This window comes from Ctenocephalides felis, unplaced genomic scaffold, assembly GCF_003426905.1.
Source record: "Ctenocephalides felis isolate EL2017-DRISC unplaced genomic scaffold, ASM342690v1 CF-g0.4_SCAFFOLD_01492, whole genome shotgun sequence".
NCBI classification, from domain to species: domain Eukaryota; kingdom Metazoa; phylum Arthropoda; class Insecta; order Siphonaptera; family Pulicidae; genus Ctenocephalides; species Ctenocephalides felis.
This window is the reverse complement of record NW_020537646.1, coordinates 9,433,261-9,458,517: the sequence shown is the minus strand read 5'-3', so window position 1 is coordinate 9,458,517 and position 25,257 is coordinate 9,433,261. Positions and strand designations below refer to the sequence as shown.

General features: G+C 31.0%; 1 protein-coding gene across 1 annotated transcript; it reads right to left on the bottom strand.

The window, feature by feature from the left end:
* Nucleotides 1-2,089: 2,089 nt before the first annotated feature.
* Nucleotides 2,090-22,289, bottom strand: LOC113370791 (protein vestigial-like). Its single transcript, XM_026611479.1, has 5 exons — nucleotides 22,278-22,289; nucleotides 19,427-19,655; nucleotides 17,786-17,977; nucleotides 3,203-3,578; nucleotides 2,090-2,183 (listed from the first exon to the last, which is right to left on the bottom strand). Exons 1-5 carry the CDS (start codon nucleotides 22,287-22,289, stop codon nucleotides 2,090-2,092), a joined length of 903 nt encoding a protein of 300 aa, XP_026467264.1.
* Between the last annotated feature and the right edge of the window lie 2,968 nt (nucleotides 22,290-25,257).

The following is a 25,257-nucleotide window of genomic DNA, read 5'->3' as shown; positions in this document are numbered from 1 at the left end:
GAGTTTGTACTTTGGCATCACTAAAGTTTTAGAGAATTGGAATAAGTAGAATATCTAAAAATTATCTAATCAGGCTCAAATTATTTAGCTTTTCTATTTTAATTAACAGAAAGTTTGACCATCTCTCATACACATTGACGAGTTCCGTACCTACAACCCCATCGTCGTTCCCCTTGTCGGCGTCGTCCGAGCGGAACATCGATCCGCGGCGGTCCCTCGCGACCAATGGCGGGCCATCGTGTCCGCCGGATAACCACGCCCGGGCAGGCAATCCTTTCTCTAAACTATATTACACCTCACGGCACGAAAAACATACAGGAGTAAGTCAGTCAAAGTCGAAGGCTGTATGTGCAGTAATCTACTAGAGAAATAATGGAATCTTGGACGAGGTTTTGTAGTTGTACATTCGAAAAATCCCAATTTTGATTTGTATTTGGCTGTAACTAATTTTATCTACATTTTTCGCAAAAATAGTGGTATCTCAAATCTGTCATATATTATTTATTTTTGGGCCCTTTAGTAATGAAATTAGAGTTAGAGTCTCATTCTCCGATTAAATAGATATATTACGGCTATGCTATGTTACGTTCCTATCTTCCTATTGGTAGTAAAATCTGTCAAACCGTATGTATTTGCTGTGCTATCAGGAGTTTCACTAATCTAACCTACGAAACGCACAAACGTGAAATAACAATTTCGTTATAAGTGCTTCTTTTTAATGTATTCTTGAAACACATACGTGAAGTTAAGTTTTATGTATAAAACGCCTGATTGCACAGCAAATACATAGCTTTTTGACAGTTTTTACTAACGTACGAAGATAGGACCATAACTTAGCGATTTCATTTCATTTCTAGTTTAGCGGAGAATTGGCCCCTTAGAATCGTTAAAAGTGATTTTGATCAACCAACGGCTTGCTTGATATGCCGTGGACCATACAAAAAACATTTTTATGCCTTCTTGAATTATTTTTAACCATTTGTAGTTCACTTCAAGATCTGATTGCCGACAGGATTTCACACCGGCTCCGATATCATTTATAAATCATTAAAATGATTTTATCGTGAACCTTATCATACCATGCAATAATTAAAAAACTATAAAAATCAACCGGTTTTAAGAGCCGAAAATTAAATAAAATAAAAAGCATGCATTATTTCTCGAAGCGCTCCAATACGCACGACAGGCTTTTAGATTTTCTTAATTTCAAGTAAATTGGAGACTGCCAATTAAAACGATATACATGAATTCTGGTTTCGCGCACGGAGAAGTATTTGTTACAAAACGTCGGACAAATTTTGGGCGATCTTCGCATACCGACATAGTTTAATTATTCACTTAATTGTCGTATCGCCCCGCAAACGAATTAATGAGCGTGTCTGAGAAATGCAAAGGCGACTGTGATTTGTTTTCATATAATACGACGGTATCAAGTTTGATCATTAAATGTAATTCAAATTTTGATGCAAAAATCAGCTGCTACACTCACTAGGCGAATAAAGTTCTGTATTAGCAAATATAACGACTCAATCTAAGCCAATCTAATTTAAAAAAAACCGACGATATTTATTTCATAAAGTCAATTTTTATAAAAACGCAGCGGAAGAACATTTTTTCATATGAGTATGCAATTGGATATCTAAATGCATATTAAACTTGTCGCATACAATGTGTACAGATACACGACCGTTTATCTTTTTAATTATACGAAACAGCATTCTTTCATTTCGTTAGCCATCAACTTATCAAGATTTTTAGCAAAGATACTACTTAACTATCTTTAATCACGAAATTTCATCATCTCTATTTTGGTCAATTGTGTATGTACACGATATATGCGTGGATATTATGCTAAAATGTTCTGATTAGATTAGGAAATTGCTCTATATATAAACTATAATAAATTTAGCTGTAGCAATAAAGTTTTTGCTAAAATTAGACTAATCCTAATCTAAGTGCCATTTAGGCAGAGCAGTAGGCTAGTTTATTTGAAATGAGCAACTAACGTTTTTCGAACTGATGATTTTCTCTTAATTACTGTGAAGTAATTCCAGAATTTATTTAGAAAAAATTATGCTAAACTTATAGTTCAATATTTAATAAACTCACCAGCCATAGTAGGATAACCTGGGTAGCCTGCTGTTTCCAATGCATGCGCATGTGTACTAGCTTGTTCGTGGAGTCTAGAATTATATTTTCATAATCAATAATGTTACTTAAGCTTAAAATTGATTCGTTATTAGTAACAATTCACGTTTCTGATTGTTTGAAATTTATTAATAAATGTTTTTCCGAATAGTTAACTAATTTTGAGAACTTTGCAACTCATAATAACACCAGATTATGACGAAACCATTTGCTTTTCATGCTCACAATATATAAATTAAATGGATCAAATTTCTCAATTACTATAAATAATGTATTATTAATTACTAATTAATGTATAAATAATTTATAAATAATGTTTTTACTAATGATACTGTTAAATATACGTAATTTAGCTTTTCATGTAAATCTATTTTTTTATATGTAAAAGCATCAGTAATAACCCTACAAATGAGAATTTAATTGAGAACTTCTATTAACATATATTTGCATGTAATGAAATACCTATTAGATAGAAATTAATATGTCTATGGAAAATGAAATAAATGCAAATGAAAATTCATGCATGACATATTTCCATGATGATGAACAAATTTAATTAAATCGTCATGTCATTGCGCACACAGGAGCTTATGCCATATAAATTCTTTCATTCAGTTTATTATTTATATGTAAATTTTTCGAAATCAAGTTTATTGCATGGGTATGATTCTAGTTTATTGTAGTTATGACTTTATTGCGGGTTTAATACTTTGTTGGGAAATTTTATAAAGGAATTTTAGTTATGCTGGTGAGGAATTTATAACTATAGTGAGTGTAAAAATATAAATAAATAGAACGCACCCATTAAAAGTGCTCATTATTATTAAATTCCAAGATTTTAATACGATAGTGAGGCGAACAAAAATTCATTTGAAAGCATATTGATAATTACTTTAGTTATTGTTAAGGAAAAACAGTTACGCTAAACAAAAAATACGAAGTGCGAAGTGGGATGATGGTGACTACGATCAATTATTATTAATATTCTAACTGTGAAACTCAAAATAGAGAAAAATATCAATTTTAACAAATCTCTCTCTAATTCAATTCTCACCTCGAACTATGACCATATTGTTGCGGCAACCTCTGCGGCAGCAGCAATCCTGGATACTGCACAGCTGCATGTTGCACACCAGCCATATGATGGTGCTGTTGCATCGTTTGATGATAATCGTGCAACGCACTCGCCCTCTGGTGATGATGGTGATGATGATGATGATACTGGGCGGCTGCCGTGTAATGTTGCGTCCAAGGATCGGGTTGTTGTAAGTGGTGCGCGGCCGCCGCGTGGTGAGCTGCGTAACCCTCGGCTGCGGCCGCCGCCGCGTACAAATCGCCATGGGAAGCGGGCGCTAGCGTTACGGGAGGCGGTTGATACTGACTGTTCCAGAATGATGGTGGAAAGTTGCGGGATGTCATGGGAGATATATCTGTTTAAAGGATAATGAAATATATATCAGTTTATATTTAAAAAATAAGTCACCATTATTTTTTCTAACGACAATTAATTTTTGGTTTATCAAAACGATTTTGCTAACAACAGCATCGAAGCTATCAATACTACATAGCATATTACAAGCATATTACATTTGTGCTTGTTTAATAAGACCAGCAAAAATGTCTATTATTCTAAAATCAACTATTAAACAATAATAGCCCACTTGTTATCGAGATTTACTAGAATACTACCACTTTAGCAGATTGAAGATTACCCAAGAAATAAGACACCGGTGACAAATAATTTCAACAATGAAACTAAATATGTTTATAAATGATACCGTTATTCAATATCATATTTCATTTTCGTGATACGTTAAATTACTTCAATAACACTTATCGTAATCCCATTTGGTAATAATCGTTCGCAAATGTTTCTGATGATAAATTGTGGAATGCGATTTGTGATAAGTGAGTATTTCTATCAAAATAATAACAATTAATTATTGTTATTGAATTGTTGACGCAATTTAGTCCAAAAGAATTTTAGTAATTATTAATCTAATGGCAAATGAGTTAATAATGATTATGTATTGCGTTTATCATAAATTCGTTTTAAACCGCCTCATTCCACAATAGATTAAGCATGAAATTGATATAGAAATAATCGAAGAAATGGACAAAAAAGTACGTATAGTATTATATTGCTTCATATTAATGGACGACATTAATTTAATATAAAAAAACTAAAACTATTCGTCCTTAAAATTGATTGTCTAAGATATAAAACCAGATTAAACATGTGCAGTTAATAAATGAAATCTTATTTTTAAATATTTAAACCCCTACTTAAATGCTAACAAGACAAGTTCTCATGGCTTATACCGTAATTAATTTTAAATTTACCTTCTGAACGTGAAGTATATAAATGATCATGTTGGTTAATATTTAAATATCATCGATACTGTTATATTTTCTTCTTAGTCAGCAAATTATCATTGTGCATTTTTAATTTTTAACTTCTTTGTATTTATGAACCAATAATAAGAAATTGTAATATGCTTTCAAATGATGTGGTGTCTTAGAATAATTATCACAAAAATTAACGATGTTAATAATAAACTTCTTTTTTGAAAGACGTAATATATTACGAATGTAATTTATTCAAGACCAGTCAACAAATTGCAAAAATTTGTTGACGGGTTTGTTGTTATCAATAAATAATGTAGTATTGATAACAAATATATTAAAGGAATCCCGAGTAAAATAAATGATAATTCGATTCTTCAAAGGATATTATTTACAAGTTAAATTATAATTTATAATTTGTATTATTTGTATAAACGGCGATGTTCTCATTTTCTGCCAGGTGTCACTAAATCGGATCTGCATTATATTTATTGCAGACATTTATCTTCGACACGTAAACGTTTAGACCACCGGTATAGAGACTCGGCTTTTAAAGTAACTAGTGTCCCCTCGAACAAGGCATTAAATTAAAATATATTTATAATGCATTGCGTTCATTAGCCAATCTAAGTGTTCGATAAGATTCAAAGCGGGTCCGTAGAGCGAGCCGACTTCTGATGATGACCGCTTTAAATGGAATCGAAACATCGAACATGTGTCGCCAACCATTAGTAAAAGACATACTTCAATCTTTTAAGGCAATGTCAAAAGGCCTAAGTTTTTAATTATCTGTATCATTTCATATCTCTTTTCTTGTATCTACAAAAAGCTGATTCCAAAAGCTTTGGTGACTAAAATTCCAAAAACAAATATTCAAGGCATCAAAGTAAATATAAACTAGTGGGGTGTGTGGCATCGTGCCTTAAGGCAAATTTCTTGAACTTCCAGTACCGTAACGAAATGTTCGAGGAATACTGAATGTTTTCAAATAGATTATTATAAATATTGTAATATTGTCTAATATTTATAAGAATTATATAAACTGAATGTTAGCAATTAGCAAAGTTGAAATTATTTGTTTAAAGTATATTAGAACTATAGTCAGAATTAAAAATAAAATCTGAATCATTTTCGATATACAAAAAATTAAAAAATAAAAAAAAAATGTGAAAAAAAAGTTGAAACAATTTTTTTTTCCAAAATCAATTATTTTGTTAAGACAAGCAGAAAGTTCTTTGAATCAATTAAATTAGACGCTTAGTTCTCTCAAGAACTGCCATTTTTTGTACATTTAGCTCTGTATCTTCGAAATGGCTGGAGTCCTTTTCCTTTGCCCAAAACTAATAATCACTTCTCCCAATCGTTACTAATTGAATGTTTTTCTAGATCATTGAAATCGGATGCTCCGTTCTCTCAAAAACTAGATTTCTATTTTCTGCACCCTTTGCTCTTTATCTCCGTGACTGCTGGACCTGCCTTTGCCAAAATCTAATCAGCACATTTCCTTATCAATAGGAATCGAATGTTTTTTGAACCATTCAAATCGGTTTATCCGTACGCCCGAAAACGTGGACGAAAAATTATATCCATACATACATACACACACATCCATTTTTTCTGAAGTATGCCAAATGTCGAGAAATGTAAAAATTTTCAATTTGGATTTTCGGCCCATTACAATAACTTATCTTACGGGAAGTTAATAAATACAAACGTCATCATTTATAAAAATATTTTAGATTTCAGACTAGATTTTTGGGACGTGCCCTTACAGTATTTTAATGTATTTTCTTTGTCTACGTCTACAGCTTCTACTGGTTTTCCTTAGATTTTATTCTGTTGTACTGTCTTTGATTGTTTATGAACTATTGATTAGATCTATTTTTTTTTAAAGAAATAAGAAATTTTATAAATTTTAAAAACATTATTATTGCCTCAATAAGAAAATTTTAAATAGTTATATGACCAGACAGGTTGTTTTCTTCTATGGTGAATGAGGCTTGTCTCCGCGGTAGCGTGGATGGGCCTTGTTCGCGATTAAAGCGGCATGCACGCACACGCTGCGGACAACATCATAAATTGCAATGTTTATCAATGAAATTACCGATGCCGACACTATCTTTTCGAATAATTATATTGCCTGCCTGTGCCACTAATTGTTCTCTGTCTTAAGAAACAGGCCTGTAATAGACCTCTTTCATTTTTTGTAAATTTTACTCAAAACTTCTATATTATTATATATTTTTATGATTTGATTTTTTCAAATATATAATTACAGATGCTAAAAGGTACTGAATTCACATATGAAAGATGAATATAATGTAATAAGATTTTAGATTCCTTTATCCTTGTTGTTTTCGCAACGTGATATTTTGAACAAACTTGTTGTCTTCAGCAATACTTCAGCGATGTATTAACTTTGATATGAGAGCCACTTAATTATTCGACCCACTTCAAAGACCCTTTTTCATTTACAAGAACAGGTTGAACACAAAGGAGCAGTCTGCGTAGCTCTTTGTCTTATATCAAAGATGTTTGGATGAATAAATGCTTACGAATATTGTCTTAAGAGTCTTTAGGGAGGTTTCCACTGTGCATTTACGTAATTCTCTACTACTGTATTATGTATGGAAACACAAACTCGATGATTATGGAGAAGATTTATTTGATAATAGAAATTTCTAGTTCAAATAAATCTTTTGGTAACCATTTTGTAATGGATAATTATTTACATTTACGTTACTCATTGACGCTTTGCTCGACGATGAAACTTGATTATCAGGCAGCAGTATTATTTTTCATTCATCAACCCAATTTGACCAATCAATATACTTTCTTTATTAATGTACTAAAGATATTTAGAATCCTGATTAAATGTGCCAACTTTTGGCAAAACTTACCAACACACTTTAGTATATTTTTTGCAAAGGAGAGAGCTTCTTAAAATCAACCGATTTAAAAAAATAATAATACAAAAGGTCTCTTGCAAACTTGCGTTTTTTTACTGTAGTCCTAGAAATGCTATTCACGGTTACGGTTCATGTTTAACCCCAATAACCAAAAAAAAGTCTCAATTTTATCGAAGCTCTAGGTTGCGTTCGAAAGCTCATAATTTCCGAACGAAGCGAGATGATTTTTTTTCTATTTTTTCTCAGGACAGTTGCGGTCAATACAATTATCCAGTTTCAGCTTGACGTTGAGTTCTGGGTCACCCTATATATCTATATTTACAAATGATATATAAACTTAACAGTTGTTTCCAATTATATGAAATTTCAAGAAGGAATTCTTGAATAAAATCCGTTCAAATTAAAGTCATAATAGTTATGTGAGAGCGCATTTAATCACTGTTTTGATAAACACACTAAGCCGTATGAATAAGCGATTCATATCCAACGAAATTCCGTTTTCTATATTTAGTTATTTAGTTTTCGGTATCGTTACAAATATCCCGACACGTGGTTGGTGAATTCCGAACATGCCGCTACCGACGACGGAACGTGCCGTAATGCAGATCTCAGCAGCACAACTTCAAAGATATTTCATATATTCAAATTATCTCGCCGAACGAACCATTATAATAATTTAAAATGCGTCAAATCATCGGGAATATGCTTTTAATTTCACGCCTTTGATCGCGGAGAGTTTTTCTGTATTATTTACATATGTGCAAATTCGCGCCCGACGGGATAAAGTGGCATTAATTAGTATAACATTATGCCAGATATTTTTTTTGATTTTTGAAATTGATACACTTGTGAGCTTTCGAAATTTACATTGCTGCGTATTGTTAACTGAACTTTTATTGTTTTTCTTAATTTGCAATTTGTTTACATAAAGCCAAATATATAAATTTATATATGCTTATTCTTAGATTATTGCTAATCTATAAATATCCTTAACCTTGCGCATGTTTTTATTAAATTTCCAGCAATTATCTTCTATATATATAAAAATGAGTCGGGTTTTCCTTCCTGACGAAATAACTCCAGAACGCACGAACCGATTTCGACAATTTTGCATTCGTTGGAAAGGTCTTGGGCTCCGCAAGGTTTGTAGCTAAGAAAATTAGTTGTGCATGGCACCGTGTCTTAATGCAAGCTTCTGGAACTTCACGCACCGTAATTTAAAATTCGAGTAATGACATTAGTGAGAATTATCAGAATTATGCTTGTTTAAGTCAACGAGCAATTCTTGCCGCAAAGAATAATGATGTACACGCACTGAATTTCACCATTTGATAAAAAATTGCTGGCGATTTGGTGACATACCAATGATTCCGACTGGTCTTCCGTTTGACTTCAAACGATAGCAATTTCCAGTTCGCCATTAATAAGTTGCAAGGCCAATCGCTTAGTGTTTGCGGGATGCATTTCAAATAGATTATTTAGAAAATTATTGTTTTTTACATGAGCAGTTATACGTTGCCTGTTCACGAGTTGGGAAACCATTCGCTTTGTTTGTGTTAACGTCAGACCAAAAAAACAAAAAATGTGGTTTACCAAAGAGCACTTCAATGAAACGGATAATTTGCGGATTCACTTTCATTTACTTAGAGAAGTTCAACTAAAAAACACTTTATTTTTGTAATCGCAATAAATTTATCACTCTTGTGTAATAAAATCATTTTTTTCCTTTTCAAATATGAAACAAACAAAAAAATTCGTCACCTTTCTCACAAAACCATCTGGTGGCGAAACGGAGTTCGTCGGGTTGGCAAGTATATTTATGATTTTTTTCCCAAGAAATTGATTTTGTATTATGCTACATGAAACTTACGCAAAGTTATAAATTGAGTAGATATGTATATAATTTGAGATAATCTTTCCATGATGTGTCAGCCGTTCCCAGACATATGTCACGGATCTCTCGTCGTATTCATTTCGTACAAAACAATGAGAATCAACGCGATTCCAATAAGTTATCTCGTCGCCAAGTCCGTGGGACTCGGTCCGACAGTCGAGCCACCGTTGCCCGTTGCCCGTTGGCATCCCGATACCAGCGTAAGCTCTCCCATCGGACTCCCTGTGTTGTATCATGATCGAGAACAAGCAGCATCAATGTAAAACGTATAAATTATCATAAAAACAAACGATAACCGAAGAGTTGAGATAGATTAATAATAGAGAGGCTAGCAGCATTTTTGTAAAGCATTATCTAAAGGCGCGATAAAAAGGATCAAGTAATGCATTTATTAAGGGGGTTGTTCTTTTTTTTTACAAAAAGTTTGTTTTTCTTTTCTTCGAAATGTATTTATCATAGAGACATGCGTTTTTTTTTGGGGCGAGAAGCTTCGCAATTTTTTTTTGCGCAATGTTATCAAGTTGTTTGAGGTAGGGGGGACTAGGTATTGCAGTGGTGAACAAATTAAAAAAAATGCAAGTCGATCCGACTTGTAGTTTTTTTTTTAATTTGTGGCACCGAATTGAAAAAAGTCAATTTGAGTAAAACGTATTTGTATGTACTAAATACACCATTTAATTTAATGTACTAAATGCACCATGGTGTTCAAAGATGCTGACACATTAAAAAGATCATGTGCATGAGGTGTTATAATGAAAAAGAGAGCAGCCGGCAGCTCCGGAGCGATGAAAAAAACGGTTTCAGAGGATCATACATATAGAGATATATATATCTATAACTTCGTCAAAAAAATAGATATTGGGATGATTTTTTTTAAAATAATTCTAAGGTTTTTAGCTTTCATAATATCAAAAAATCTCAAAATCGAAAAAAAACAAATAAAAACCGAACAACCCCCTTAAGGGAGTATTCTTCAAAATTGTTGTAGCCTCTACCAAATTTTTTATACCTTTATAATCTCTTTTTTTTAATTTTAATAATACACATAGTTATAATGTGCTATATAAGATGATGTAACCTTACATTCTAAATTAGAAAAAAATTTTCAGAGCAAATGAAACGCTACTTAAAACAGTATATACATGTAATAAAATTTAGTTAGGGGCCTCTTATCGCCCCTTTGGATATTACAATCGCCCACCGGAGGGCGATATTGCCCACTTTGAGAAAAACTCTAGAATAATGTCAATTATATGAACTACTGACAAGTTGAACGTTTTTTTTTCACAAAATAGCGACTGCTTTTTGTGATATTTTTGAACTTTTTAAAATTAATAAAATTGGAACATGTGGATTGAGAGTAATCTACAAAAATTTCAAGTAAATTAGTCCGAAAGGGAGGAAAAGAGCGGGATGATCGTGATCAACCGCTGTATTTCCGAAAATCATTTAAATTCTGAAAAAGCCTCTTGTACACATATAATTGTAAAAAAAATCAGAACACATCCCTTAATATTCAAATTTGAAATTATTGGATTTATTAGTTTTGAAGTTTACAGTGGAATTCTGATCATTATAGAATATTCGAAATGAGAAGAAAGTAGTTTGTAAATATAGTTATTGAAATTAGCCATTTTTAATAAAAAACATATTCACGCAAAATATCAGAGTACTATTTTGAATCCTTTATAGATTTGTTCTTCTGGCGTATTAATAAAACTAGAATGGTTCGAATCAGGCGATAAATATATTTCGTAATCAGTATTAAGAATTAAGGGCGTATAATACTTCAAAAATTAAGAATTCTAAGCTTTAAAAATTTGTTGGGTGAAAGTTTGTTAGGTGGATATCTTTGTGTTGACCATCATTGGTACAATTTTGACATAATACACAAACCAATGTCCACCACCAGCTCTTGTTCTGTATTAGAAAAGAAGCAAGAGAAACACTGCATTTATTTCTTATCGTATATTCTAAATATATTTAATTTCGATTCGAGAAATTGTCCGTCTGTCTGTCCGTCGGACGATGGAGATCCGTTTGTTAGTTGATTTTTTTTAACGCAACGAAGCGCCGTTATCTGCTCGTCCGATCTACAGTGAAGATCACATAAAAAAGAAGGCGACAATATCAACATCGTTTCGAAACCGATCTATTGTTGTTGCACGCGGGATTATTTTTTATTCACATTTTCCCTGTCATCGGTTCTTTCTGTTTTGTAAGTTTTGTTTCGATGTGATTCGCTTTTGTTTCGAAGAACGTAAAAGTCACTGATGAGGATCGGAAGAAACACATATTACTACTAGTCCAACGTTTGATATTGAAATCGTTTATCATGCACTTATCGGGTACTCATCATGCTGGTAGAGGTAGTTAATTTATAGGATAAGATTATTGAACATTCCTATTTATTTCTATGTAACATCTTTTTTTGATTTGACATTTATAAATTTTCATTTCTTATTTTTATAATTAGACTAGCAAACCCGACGAACTCCGTTTCTCCACCAGATGGTTTCGTGAGAAAGATGAAGAAATTTTTAGTTTGTTTTATATTTGAAAAGGAAAAATTTGATCAGGAAGGAAAACCCGACTTATTTTTATATATATAGAAGATAATCTATTTGCAATTATTTAAAACAATTATTGATTATTTTTATTACTCGAATTTTTAATTACGGTGCGTGAAGTTCCAGCAATTTGCATTAGGGCACGATGCCATGCACCACTAATTTTTTTTAGCTATAAACCTTGCGGAGCCCAATCCCTCTTCAACGAATGCAAAATTATCGAAATCGGTTCGTGCGTTCTGGAGTTATTTCGTCAGGAAGGAAAACCCGACTTATTTTTATTTATATAGAAGATAATCTATTCGCAATTATTTAAAACAATTATTGATTATTTTTATTACTCCAATTTTTAATTACTGTGCGTGAAGTTCCAGCAATTTGCATTCGGAGCCCGAGACCTTTCCAACGAATGCAAAATTGTCGAAATCGGTTCATGCGTTCTGGAGTTATTTCGTCAGGAAGGAAAACCCGACTTATTTTTATATATATAGAAGATATACAAATAGATCTTTAAAAATCATGAAAATTTTTGTTTTTTGTTCTCAAGCTGCAATGAGCATTCCCATTGTAATACTAATTTCATAAACATCATAATATTTTTTTTAACCTACAGTAACTAATAAGCATTATTTAAACAAGTATTTTATAAGAAATTTGAACTTGTAAATCATTACTTAATTTGTTAATCAAGAATGAGATCATAAGTTTAGTTATTCAAATATATTTAATTTGTATTTATTATAAACACAATATATTATAATAAATTGTTATATTTATTGTCTGATAAGCTTTTCTTCTATTCCTAGAATTCTATGAAAGAAATCAAAACATTATTTGCTGTGAGCTATATCGTATGCTAGCATATTATTTGCTAAACAAGAGTGAGATCATAAGTTTAGTTATTTATAATATACTTAATTAGTTTTTATTATGAACCGATATATACTATTATAAATCAAGTGCTATATTTATCGTCTGATAAGCTTTTCTGTTTATTTCAAAATGCCGGATATAAAATTTTATAAAGAAATACAAACAGTACTGACTGTAAGCCATAATTCTATAATTCTCACAGTTGTTAATTATGACTCATCTACCTTAATAATCCGCTCACAGCGCTATTGGATTACATTTTCGTGGCTCTGGTATAAATTACCAATCCTTATCGTGGAATTTAGTAAAAAAAAATTGATATATTAACAAAGGTGCTACTGTCTTTTGTGACGGCTGGCGCCTCAGATACCATTTTTTTCTCATGAAAGAACGCCGCATGTGGTCGGTCGAATTATCATTTAAATTAACGCAGGTTCAGGTAAAAACGTTTGCAATATACTCGTATACCTTCTTTATCATAACAAATGAGTCAGTTAAGATGTCTTAATGCCGAAGCACTTGATGGATCGGTGTTTCAATCCCTTTTCATCGCCTATTATTTTTTGACTTCTCAATGTTGTTTTATTAATCATAATCCGTCATTTGGGATGAAAGGTATTTATCGCTAAATATGTAGTTTGTTAAATGTAAAACAAAACTTATGTTTTATTTAATAAATGCTATGAATAATAACGATACAATTTTATTGGTTGTTTCAGATCCATGCTGAATGAGGAGTAAGAGCATGCAGAAAAGGTAAGAGCTTTTTAAATTCATAATATACATATATATATATATATATATATATATATAATTGCAAAATACTAATAATTTTTGAAAGCTTAAATATTTGAATATTGAGAGCTTTATTATTCCACAATTATGTTCTAATTGGTAAATATTCTATTCGTATTCTATTATCGTTCAACTGCTTGGCCTAAGCCCAATTGAATTCGCGTACTACATTAAACCAATTCACAAAGAAGTAAACAAAACGACAATGAGCATTCTTTATATAATCAAATGACTTATTGTCTTTGACAGAATTAAAGCTATTAGCCGATGCGGACGTATGCGAAACTTCGATTCGGATTCGAATGAGTAAACATCTTGACATTAATTACCTATTTACGAGTCCGCACAAAAGCACGATGCATCATGGATGTATCACGGAACGTCTGAGGTCAGATTTATGTCCTTTCTTTCTTACTTAAAAGTCGCCGCGATTTTCACAACAGACGTTAAGAGAAGATATTGTTTGTGTAATTGGTCCTTCGAGAAGAATTGAACAGCAAGACGCAGTAACCGATTTAACGACCAAGGAAAACTCGCGCGTTTCGTGAATACTAATAAGTAAGGGCTGCCAAAATCACAGAAGACCCTGTTGCTGGTCGTTTAGTCATTGATCATTAGTAAATGAATGGTTCTGAGGAGAAATTGAATGGTTAACAAGTACTGCGAATTATTTTATTTAAATGTTCAATTATTGAGAATTATATACTAAATATATTCTTAAATTGCATATGTTAGATACGTCATTATGATGTTTCAATCAACAATTCCAAAATCAAGAGTACTAGGTTCCAAGAGGGGGTTGCTCTTGAAACCATAAGAGGTTCTATTACCGCCTCTGGCAATTAAACAGTAGTGATAACAGTTTTTACTTGAAAATATAGATCTAAATATGATTTTAATTCAAAATAGCTTCACGGGGCATTGCTGCATATCATTCGTTGCTTTCTAATAATGGTAATCCTACCTTCTAAAGAATTGCATCACAATAAAAGCTCATATGAGTAAAAGAAATAAACATAAAACACCTAAAAGAAGGACTATGACGATAGTATAGCCACTAGGCAAAGGGAGGAGCAAACCATATAATTTTCCAGATTTTTTTAAGGTTTTGGTCAGGTCTTGGATATTTCTTGAAGGTCCTGAATATCGGCTCTCTAATAACTTCTATCGGCATAGTTATACTTGCATTACCTTGAACAGCCATACAAAAACGTACAAAGTCGTATATTATTTCATTTTCACAAACAATGGCTTGAAGATGTTTATAATCTGAGAATTTAAATATGCATATTTGTTTATATGAATGCCGATATACGATAAATTATATAAAATATGAATCATATGAAATTATAAATCCTCGAATTAGTACCTGTTTTAAAACCTCATTTTATCATTTTGCTCTCTCATATTGTGTTATTAAATTCTAAAATCAATTAACTAGATTCAGTAACTAACTATCAACAGTTCAGCGGAATATTGAATAGTTAATATCCTATCCGAGGTACTTCTCTTATGGTTATTATGAATGTTGGAAGGTGAATTTCACATAAACCTCTAATTACTTCGAAGGATCTCCCTATAGCTTTAATTGCCACTTCGTATTATCTACAACCTTGCATCTATAGATAGTGGAAATTACATATTATAGTTGATGTGGCCGCGGCATCTTTCATATTATATATATATATATAGATTATAGATTGTAATATATTATTAAATTCAATTATGAATACTATGTAATATTTATTGACAACGATTTTCACTTGGAAATATAGATAGCAATATGTTTCCAAGTGAAAATAGCCCTCACCCGGCATTGTTGCACCATACTTGCCCTATTACAGAGATTTTAATAAAAATTTGTCATACAGAGATGTGACAACTGTTTGGGTTGCCATCTGTATAAAAAACAAACGTAGTTTGTAAGATATTAATCACAACAGCTCATAGAACCCATAAGTTCTGATTGCTGTTCAAATAAAATTAAAAAAAAAAAAGTAATATTTACGTCAGCAATGAAACGTACAAGTCAGGAGGTAGGTAGAGTTTTACCATTTCATGTACAAAAGCACAAATAAGTTATGATATCAATAGAAACACAATAATACACATCGAATAACTTTGAAATAACTTGCGCCAACTTCTCATTCGAAACCAGCCGCAACAACAACTCGAATAATTCTTGATAATTGCTGAGAAATCAACACAACTGAATTTAATTTGAAAACTTTTCTCGCTACTCAAACGATTCCGGTTCGTTTGAGAGATGTTTCCGGTTTATTTCATCTGTGATTTTCTTTGGGCTTTGAACTTAAGATTCTATTCGAGAGTAAATGCACACCTACACAGGAGAAGGGGCATTTATCTCAATGATGAGTAGACAAAGAATATTGTTGAATTCTGTAGAAAAGATGTTTGAGGGATGATTTTATCAGGGTCGAAAGAAAATGTATATTCGAAATTCAATTAATATACCAAAAGCCCTTGAATTTTTAATGTTTTGCAATTTAATGGTTTGATCTGTTCATCAATTCCGCTGTTCGTTTACCAAGAAACACGTAATTTCAATGATTATTATTTATTTTTAAGTTTTCGTACGGCAAGCTATAGTAAACGCAAAAAATCGAAAATGAAAATTTTTATATATCTTTACGTTTCAAAACCTTCTGAACATTTTGGCATACCTTAGAAAAAATGAATGTATGTGTGTGTATGTGCGTGTATGTGTGTGTGTGCGGATATAAATTTTCGTCGACGATTTCGGGAACACCGATCAACCGATTTGAATAATTCAAAAAACGTTCGATTCGTATTGATAACGAGACGTGCTGATTAGTTTTTGGCGAAGGCAGGTCTAGCCGTTCCGAAGATACGGGGCAAAAAGTGCCAAAAATGCTGACTCAGTTTTCAAGAGAATGGAGCGTTCGATTTTAATCATTGAAAGTCAAGATGAAGAATTGATCAAATTTTCATGAAGGCTGGTCTAGCGGTTTTGGAGATCTAACGAAAAAAGTAAAAAAATGCCATTTGGCGGTCAAAAATGAACATTAGACATATGCACATCAAATTATCAGATATTTTATAGAGATTTTAACAATAAGTATAAATTTTGTTTACATTCCTATGGGTTCAGTACCATTGTTTATCCGTTAGACGGCGACGCGGGGCTAAAATTTTTTCAAAAATGTTACTTGTTTTTAAAAAAATAATAATTTTTTGTACGGGAAGTTCCAGCATTATAGTTTGCAATTGTTATGCCTATATATTAGTATATAGTTGATTGAATAATTGATCTACGGTGGGTCAATTCGCTGACTTTTGTTGCAAATTAGAAAAACACTCTATATCTATGGGCTGTATTTTTGTTCTACATAAAAAAAATTAAGGGACCAACAAATTAGTCTAATATATGCAAAATTCTGTGACAACAAATCATAACATTTTTTTTGTTATAAATAAATTTTGGGACTTTCAAGACACAGCGGCCTATATTGTTCTCAGATCTGTGTATGAAATTCTTATTTTATGTTGAAAGCTTAGCAAAGGTCATTAGTATTGACATTGCTTGTCTTGACAACATTATAGAATTAAAACTTATGTGCCATCTCACGAAAAAAATCTATAATTATTTGGTAATATATTGAAACGTTTGGAATGTGACCTGAAAATTACGCGGACTCATAGGGGGTTAATTATCCATGTAGTAAGGTGTTCATTCAGTCTAGAATAAATTCAACGTCGATTTCGATACATTTTGAGTTCAAAATATTATTTACACAGTCACTTTCTCATTTATGAACCAAAGAAATAGAGTTCGTGCCTGTTCCCTTCCTAGCAAACCGTGGAAAGCTGCAGAGAACAATAATTATTTCGCGTGCTGCACGAGTCGCGCTTCTGTGAACGCTTCTGTAGTAGGAGTTGGAGGCGTATTGTGAAGATTTCCACAAATTGCTTTATTAAAATGTCTTCTGCGCGGTTTCTGAAGATCGGCATTCGTTATTGCCACAAGATGAGACTACATTCTCAGTGAATGATGAAGTTATATATTTCTGGATGCACGGCTGAAGATATGTTTCGCGGACAAAAAAGCTATAGTAGAAAGGATCTATTGTGTCCAACATCTTAATATTAGTTCTAGTAAAACATCACTGATAATAGATGAATTTTGCATCAAGATATATACGATGGAGTTAGAAATAATCTGCTGTTATTATTTAAAAAACTATGGGTTTTATTTTAATTCTGCTTACCTTTGGCATTTTTTTCTGAAAAACTAAGGGCTCTGCTGAAATGTTCATCTACACTACTGGCAGCATCCCCAGAATAATGTGTAAAAACAACACAACTGGCTGAAACGTATTGGGCTCGGGCTCCACTACTTGAACTACTCCCGGGTACGGGACTGTCCGGACTACTCGAACAATCGCTTTCTTGAGAAGGACCTGTGGATAAATAAATATATATTCCATATAAAAAATATATATAGAGAGAAATCTATCGTCATATAATTTTCGTTTCTAAGTCATACGCTTTTTCAACTGGTAATCTAAAATAATATGCCCTCATTTCTAGATCTCTGATCTATCAAGTATACAACTCTTTTAATATCCTTTTCAAAAATATTTCATATATGTTATTTATTGATAGATGACATTTACAAGAGTAATGCGAAGTTGTTCGATCAATCAATCGTCATTTGATATTTATCAGTTGAAATCAATCCCAAATCTTCAGAGTCAGTCCGAGATATCTCTATCAAGAAAGAATCACGTTCTCATAGGAACAAATTGATCGGTCATTTATTATGTCTTTTTAAATCATTCGTTATACTATGGGATTGCTTTTATATTTTAATTATCTTTGACAAATTATGAGTTATATAAATATTTTTCAAATAGCATGTGGAAGTGGATAATAAATTATACTATAACTAGTTCCATCATACATATTCATTCGTAGTACACAATAATCTACATATTATTTTTAGCATTATGCTAATTGAATGGCTTGGCATATGGCTTTTATTAGCATTAGTAATAATTATAATTTTTCTTGATAAAATTTGATTTATGTGCGGTATTTCGAGTACTGCCTCACAAAAATTAGCAGGCGTTAATAATTTTTTCACATGATGTTAACTGCAAATGGAAGAAAAATCGAAACATTGGCCAATTTGTTGGCCATTTATTGAACGTTTATAGCAGTTTTACCTTTTCTTTATATTCCAAAGGGCTGGTTCAATTACAAATCATGATACCTGTGTTTGATATTCTTTATTACTGTATTTTCTTCTATTTTTAACTTTCCGTGGGATAATTTATAGTAATCGCAAAAACCGAAAATGAAAATATTTGCCTAACTTTAAGCTTCAACGGTTTCTGAACATTTTGGCATACCTGGGCATACCTTAGAAAAAAATAATATATGCGTATGTGTGAGCTTATGTATGTGCGGATACAATTATTTGACCAAAATTTCGAGAGAACGGATTAACCAATTTTAATGATACATCAAATATTTGATTCCCAGTGATTCGCTTTAAAAAAAATCAAAATCTTCAAAAAAAAAAAAATTAACAAAAATATCTATATTTTATTCAAAATTTTGGTTATTTTTAAAGGCTTTAAAACTGGTTACTACAAGTAATTTTCTAAAATTATCAAATTGGGTTTGGAAAATTTGCAGCAAAACGGCTAGTACATAAATAAAGAAAGATCTATACAGCTATGAATTTTAGGGCGTAATGGTTGCTGCAGTGGTTTCAATTTTTCGTTTCAAATTGCTACCTATTACAATCTTTAAAAGATTGCTATCTATCGTCACAAATCATAAATGTATATGCTTGAAAGTATAAAAGTAATTTATCATATAATCGGAATATTGATGCTAACCTTCTGCGGACCTACGACCCACAGACAAGTCTTCCTCTTTCGTAGGCCGTGTAGCGGTTGCCGTCGGCGCCTGCAGTAGCGGTGAAGCTGTGCAGGGACTGTGACCGCCGCCGCTTCCGACCGAACCGCCGCTACTGTGCGCTAGACTGTGCGAACCAGCGGCGGCGGCAAGCGCCAGGGACGAACTTGCGGTGGATGTCGAACCGCCGTACAAGTCCTGCGCGTTGAACTAAAAATAAAATTAATTTATGCGAATTAATATAAATTCAAAAACTAAATCAATTAATTAAACAAAAAAATAAAAAAATGATTTTGTTCGTAAAGATTACATTTCTCATAAATTAGGAGCCGTTCAAGTATTACGCAAGCACTATAGGGGGACGGGCGGGTTATTGATTTGCTTATTTTGCTTATTATCTGTAAAAAATTTGCTTACTTTTGCTGACAAAGGGGAGGGGGGGGGTAAATAATTGTAATAAATCTGCTTACGTAATACTTGAACGATCCCTTAGCAGCAGTTTCTTCTTACAATTATCTGCAATGAATGCATAGCATACGACGTTTATATAAATATTTCTATGAACTATGTAAATTTCAAACAAAAACAAAATTCTTCAACTGTGAAATATTGATTAACAATGTTGTCTACAAAAGTATAGATTATGTTTAATGTGCTTACATTACTATGTACAACGTGATTTATTACATAGAACAAATTTATAAACCAATTTCTGATAGAATTCATAATATAAACAGATAAGTAATATAGTATTTCATTGACGAGTTATTGAACTTATTCTGAAACACTTAACATATTCAAGTCATACTACTTCTGATTTTCAAAACGGTTCAGTCTATTCACTATTTATTCGTGCTCTGAATACTGCATTCCGACATGATTATAATTTGTTACATTAAATCTCACAAAATTATAATTCATACCTACAAATTAGTGGATCAAATAATATTTACACAAGAAAAGTAATTAACCGTATGATTTAGTTAGCGAGTATTAGATTACAGATATGAAATTTGATACAGACATTCCAAAATAGCGGAATGTGAGCTTTTAAAATATGAATGAACGAAGTTTTATCAGTTGTAATGGCTCAGATTGCATGTTAAGAATTATATATATATATATATATATATATATTGATACATGAAAAATCTCTCGATATATTTAAATAAAAATTAACCTGAATCTATTCGAATGAAAATTCAATGTTGTAAGTACTCTGTTGCGTAATTAAATTATTACTATTTTGATTTCATGTATTTTTTCAATTGATTTCGATTCGTAATTCAGTCACTTTATTACAAAATATTAAAAAACTAGTGGTTTTTATGTTTGTGTCAATGTTTCGTTCAATAACCATATCGTTTCACGGTCAGAAATATCATTCGATAAATATATTACTATTATTACTATTTTGGTTTAAAGTATTTTTTCAATTGATTTCGATTCGTAATTCAGTCATTTTATTAGAAAATATTAAAAAACTAGTGGTTTTTATGTTGTGTCAATGTTTCGTTCAATAACCATATCGTTTCACGGTCAGAAATACCATTCGATATGGTCGCATGATTAAAATTGGACTAGCAAGTAAGAATGAGCATAATTACGATATTTATATGATAAATTATTCTATTCTGTTTCTATGATACTGGGATCTCGCCTATTGCAAACATAATAATCCATGAACTCGTTTTATTTGGTTGCTTTTCGGGATGAAATCTTGCATAAATGGAATAAAAAATTGTAGTATGATTCTAAATTGTATTTCGTGAGTTGGATAGAGAATTGTTTACAACGTTCTCACATTATGTTTCATTGCACATCAATTCAGATTTACGGCAAAAGTTATAATTTTCTCATAAAAAAGATAGGTGATAATTTTTTCTCACAAACAAAGAATTTAATGGAGTATTATAATTAAATTTTCGAAGTTGGTTACATGGATGTGATGGAAATATCAAAATTATTTAACAATCTTACAATTACCACAGTATATCATAAAAAATTCTAAACATAAATATGAAAAAACACACTAATGTATGTACTAACGGTGCTCTGCAATTAGCAAATCAATTAAATAGTTTTTATTTTATCGTAACTTATGCATAGTAGATTTTCTTTTGTTCATTTTTTTAAATACTTTTTTCAATCAAAAAGAATATTTGCAAAACAAAAAATTGACAAGAAAATTAATAGGTAGAGTATAAAAGTATAAAAAGCTACATTGTTAAGATTCTACATTGATGCCATTTGCAATAAGGTTAAAAATATCATGTTTAAAGGAAATTAAAGATAAGTATTTATAATAAAAATTATTAAAACTAATAATTAGAAAGTAAATGGCTAAAAAAACGAATTCTATCATATGGTAAACCTGGCATATTGTTATTATCATTATTTATTATTATTATTCAAAATAAATTCTGAATGCCAAATACCCATATCGCCTCATGATCTCTCTTTATATTTATATTAACAATATTTATTTTATCTTTACCTTGCTATAAGTAAAATTATCCGAATAAATTAAATGGAAAAAATACCAAAGACTGTCTCCAGTAAGTCTCAGAACGAATTTACTGTTCGTTTCGAAGAGATATGAAAGCATTGATTTAGCAGAATGTCATGAGTTCGCGATTGTGAAAAATGATATCAGGGATATGATATCTGCATCTTGAGGTGTACACGCTTTTTGTACATGGTTTTTGCGCTTTGCAAAAAAATAAAATTAAAAGCATACTTTATAGCACGCGTATAGTATGAACAAAAGTTTGAATTCCTTTAATTGCAAATAATTCTTGAACTTCACAATCTGCCAGCCATATTTTATACCTGTGGTAGCATCTTACTCCTAATTAAAATGTACTTTATTAAAGCATGGAAATGTATAAATGTATTAGGAACATAAGAAATTTATAAATATATTTAAGATTGAACGATATTATATCAATGGCTTCCTTTTCATGGAAATATTTATTTAATTTTGCTTTTTGTATATTTTTGTATGTTTCGGAGTATACGAAGTTTCCTGATATGACTTCTTTAGAACTATTGAAAACAAATCATTTTTTTATATATTTATATATTTTTTTAATTATTTAAAAATTGAAAAGTAAAATTCTCTCAATTTTCATATAATGGAATAAGTGTACAAATGTATAAAAAGGGCACTATTATTTTACCGGTACGTAGGAAATATTTATACATAAAATATTCAATAATATTTTCTAAGAAAAGGCTTGTAGTTCAGAAAAATAAAATCATAATTATTTGAAGATTACACCCACTTATGAGCAGAAGTTAATTAGAAAAAGTTTAGCGTTAGTTAATGCTATTTTTTATAATAAATATCAATTTTTTAAACTAATTAATGTTTATTAATTTATATAACTAAATTTATTTTTACAATATGGTCAAAACTAAGGTGACCATATTTTTTGCATGAAATCCGGGACGGATTAGATTCTAATCATTAGAATGTTATATAGAGCGATGGGTGGGCGGGGGTGTTGGTGAGCTAAAAACTTATATGCATATTTTTTTAGTTCAAATTTTCCTCTTGAAATATATTTAAATAAAACGGCAATCAAAAGAATTTAAAAAATCCGGGATAATCCAAGACAGAACACCTAAAACCAGGTCAAATATTGCTTTTAGAAAAAGTCGGGACGCAAGGCGGAAAATCGGGACTGTCCCGGCCAATCTGGGACGTATGGTCACCTTATCAAAACTCAAATAAGCAAATAATCTACATTATCTTGAATTTGTTTCAGAACATTTTTTATAATTTGCAAATATCTGCTTATTGCCATAATAGCATAATGAATGATGATCTTTTGATGAATGAATGATGCTTTGTTTTAATGATGTGTCGTCTAGATTACAACTTCTTATTTTCACAGCAATAGTTTAATACTTCTAAATATATCCTCATCATTTTTTTCTACGGTTTCGACGATCTCCTAAGTCTTCAATTCGTTTCCCTTATTTTAACAATATTAAGAACTCAATTACATAAACTATGCAACTGCCGACAATGCATTGCAAAGTCGTTACCTAATTAGAGCTAAATATTCGGGCCAGGAATTATTCGAAGCCAATTAGAATTCTCCACAGATGTCTCGGAATCGCACGGAATGTCCCTTAACAGGTGTGCTTCTATTATCTACGTCTACCTACACCTTTCACTAAACTTTAAATGAAGAGTTATCATTTAAATACAACTGCCATTAGTCGAAATTATCAAAAAGCCACACACGTAGACATTACACATTATCGAAGATAAGAGAAGAAATCGAAACTTTTATAAACTACTTTTGACGATAAAATTTATATGGAGTTGGCTTAGAAGATAAACGTAACCAGATGTGATGAGATAGAATAGATAAAAGGTGTATGCATCTAAGATAAACGATTTTTTACAGATCTATATAATTGTTTGATATTTGATTTAAAAGAACGAGAATTCAAAAAAAAAAAAAACGCTTAAAGCTAAACTTCAGGAATGGAGAAAGGTTTGAAACAATCTTGAGTGAATCATCAGTAATTAGAAAACTATATTTTTGCACCAATTTTTTTATTATATTTTTAATATGATTATCAATATTGTGCTTTTATAGATATTTATGCTATTTATTAACATATACATTTTGCAAAAAAAAAACAAATTTTTATGAGCAATTTGTGACAACCAACATTTTTTTACACAACATTTTTTCTTTAACAATTTTAAACACTATTTTTTCTTATTCTTATACAAACTGACGTATAATGCCATAGAATTTTATTTTTGTTCTTGATTAATATTTTTTAATTTTAATTGTTAATTATCACATTTACAAAAAATTTAGAAAATAATTAAAAATACAAATGGGTTATATACAGGTGCTCTATAGTATTTCTAATCAATTGATACAATGATGTGTATAAAAAATAATTTATTCTATCTATCTACTCACATCTAAGTCGAAGAAAGTCGCCGAGAATAAATCTGTCATATCAATTTTCACTCTTTTTATTCTGCACTTTTTTCCGTGATTACATAAACCGTACTGATTCGATACTAATTACTTGATCGAACTGGCATCTTTGATATTTCTTTTAATAATATCCATTTTTATTACTGACATAATCGTATTAAAATGACCAAACCATTTCGTTTGACTTCATTCTTTAGCAATTCATAAAAATGTGCGGAACCGCCCGAGAACCCATTATTCACGTTTAGGTATGCTGTTTTTGAATTGCAGAATGTTGTTGAAGTAAAACATATCATATTTAATTTATAATTATATCATTTCATGAATTTTTTAAATGTTTTTGTCCTGACAGCAATCAAATCGTTGAGATTTCACGAATACTTTTTAGATGTATGATTTTTTCATTATGTTCAGTCAGAAGGAAATAGTTTGGCATAAAGTCAGAATTTCAGTGATTATTTAATAAGTGCTGTGTGATAAGTTTTTTGTATGTGATAAATTGAGGTATAAAAATTTAATTTGTAGTACTGCTGATAAGTAAATTATGAATGATTGGCATGAATGAAATATAATATGCCAAGAATATTTATTACGTGCACTACCTATACGATTTTCTATTTTGTTCATTATTTGTTTTAATCTATTCTTTATTTTTAAAATATAAGTACTTATAAATAAATTCAAAACGTCTCTAATTTAAAGTTACATTTAAATATATCCTCAAATTTTATTTCAGTAATGTATGCTCAAATGAGGAAATGTATGTAATGTTATTCCCTAGCTAATTAATATATAATAAATCTAATAGATATTAGGTTGTCAAATATCTCCCT

Excerpts from the sequence above, each read along its gene's own strand:
- LOC113370791 (XM_026611479.1), bottom strand. Across the intron at positions 17,978-19,426 it reads GGGTCGTAGGTCCGCAGAAG|GTCCTTCTCAAGAAAGCGAT; the intron begins GTTAGCATCAAT and ends ATTTATCCACAG. Across the intron at positions 3,579-17,785 it reads TTCAGAAAAAAATGCCAAAG|ATATATCTCCCATGACATCC; the intron begins GTAAGCAGAATT and ends TCCTTTAAACAG.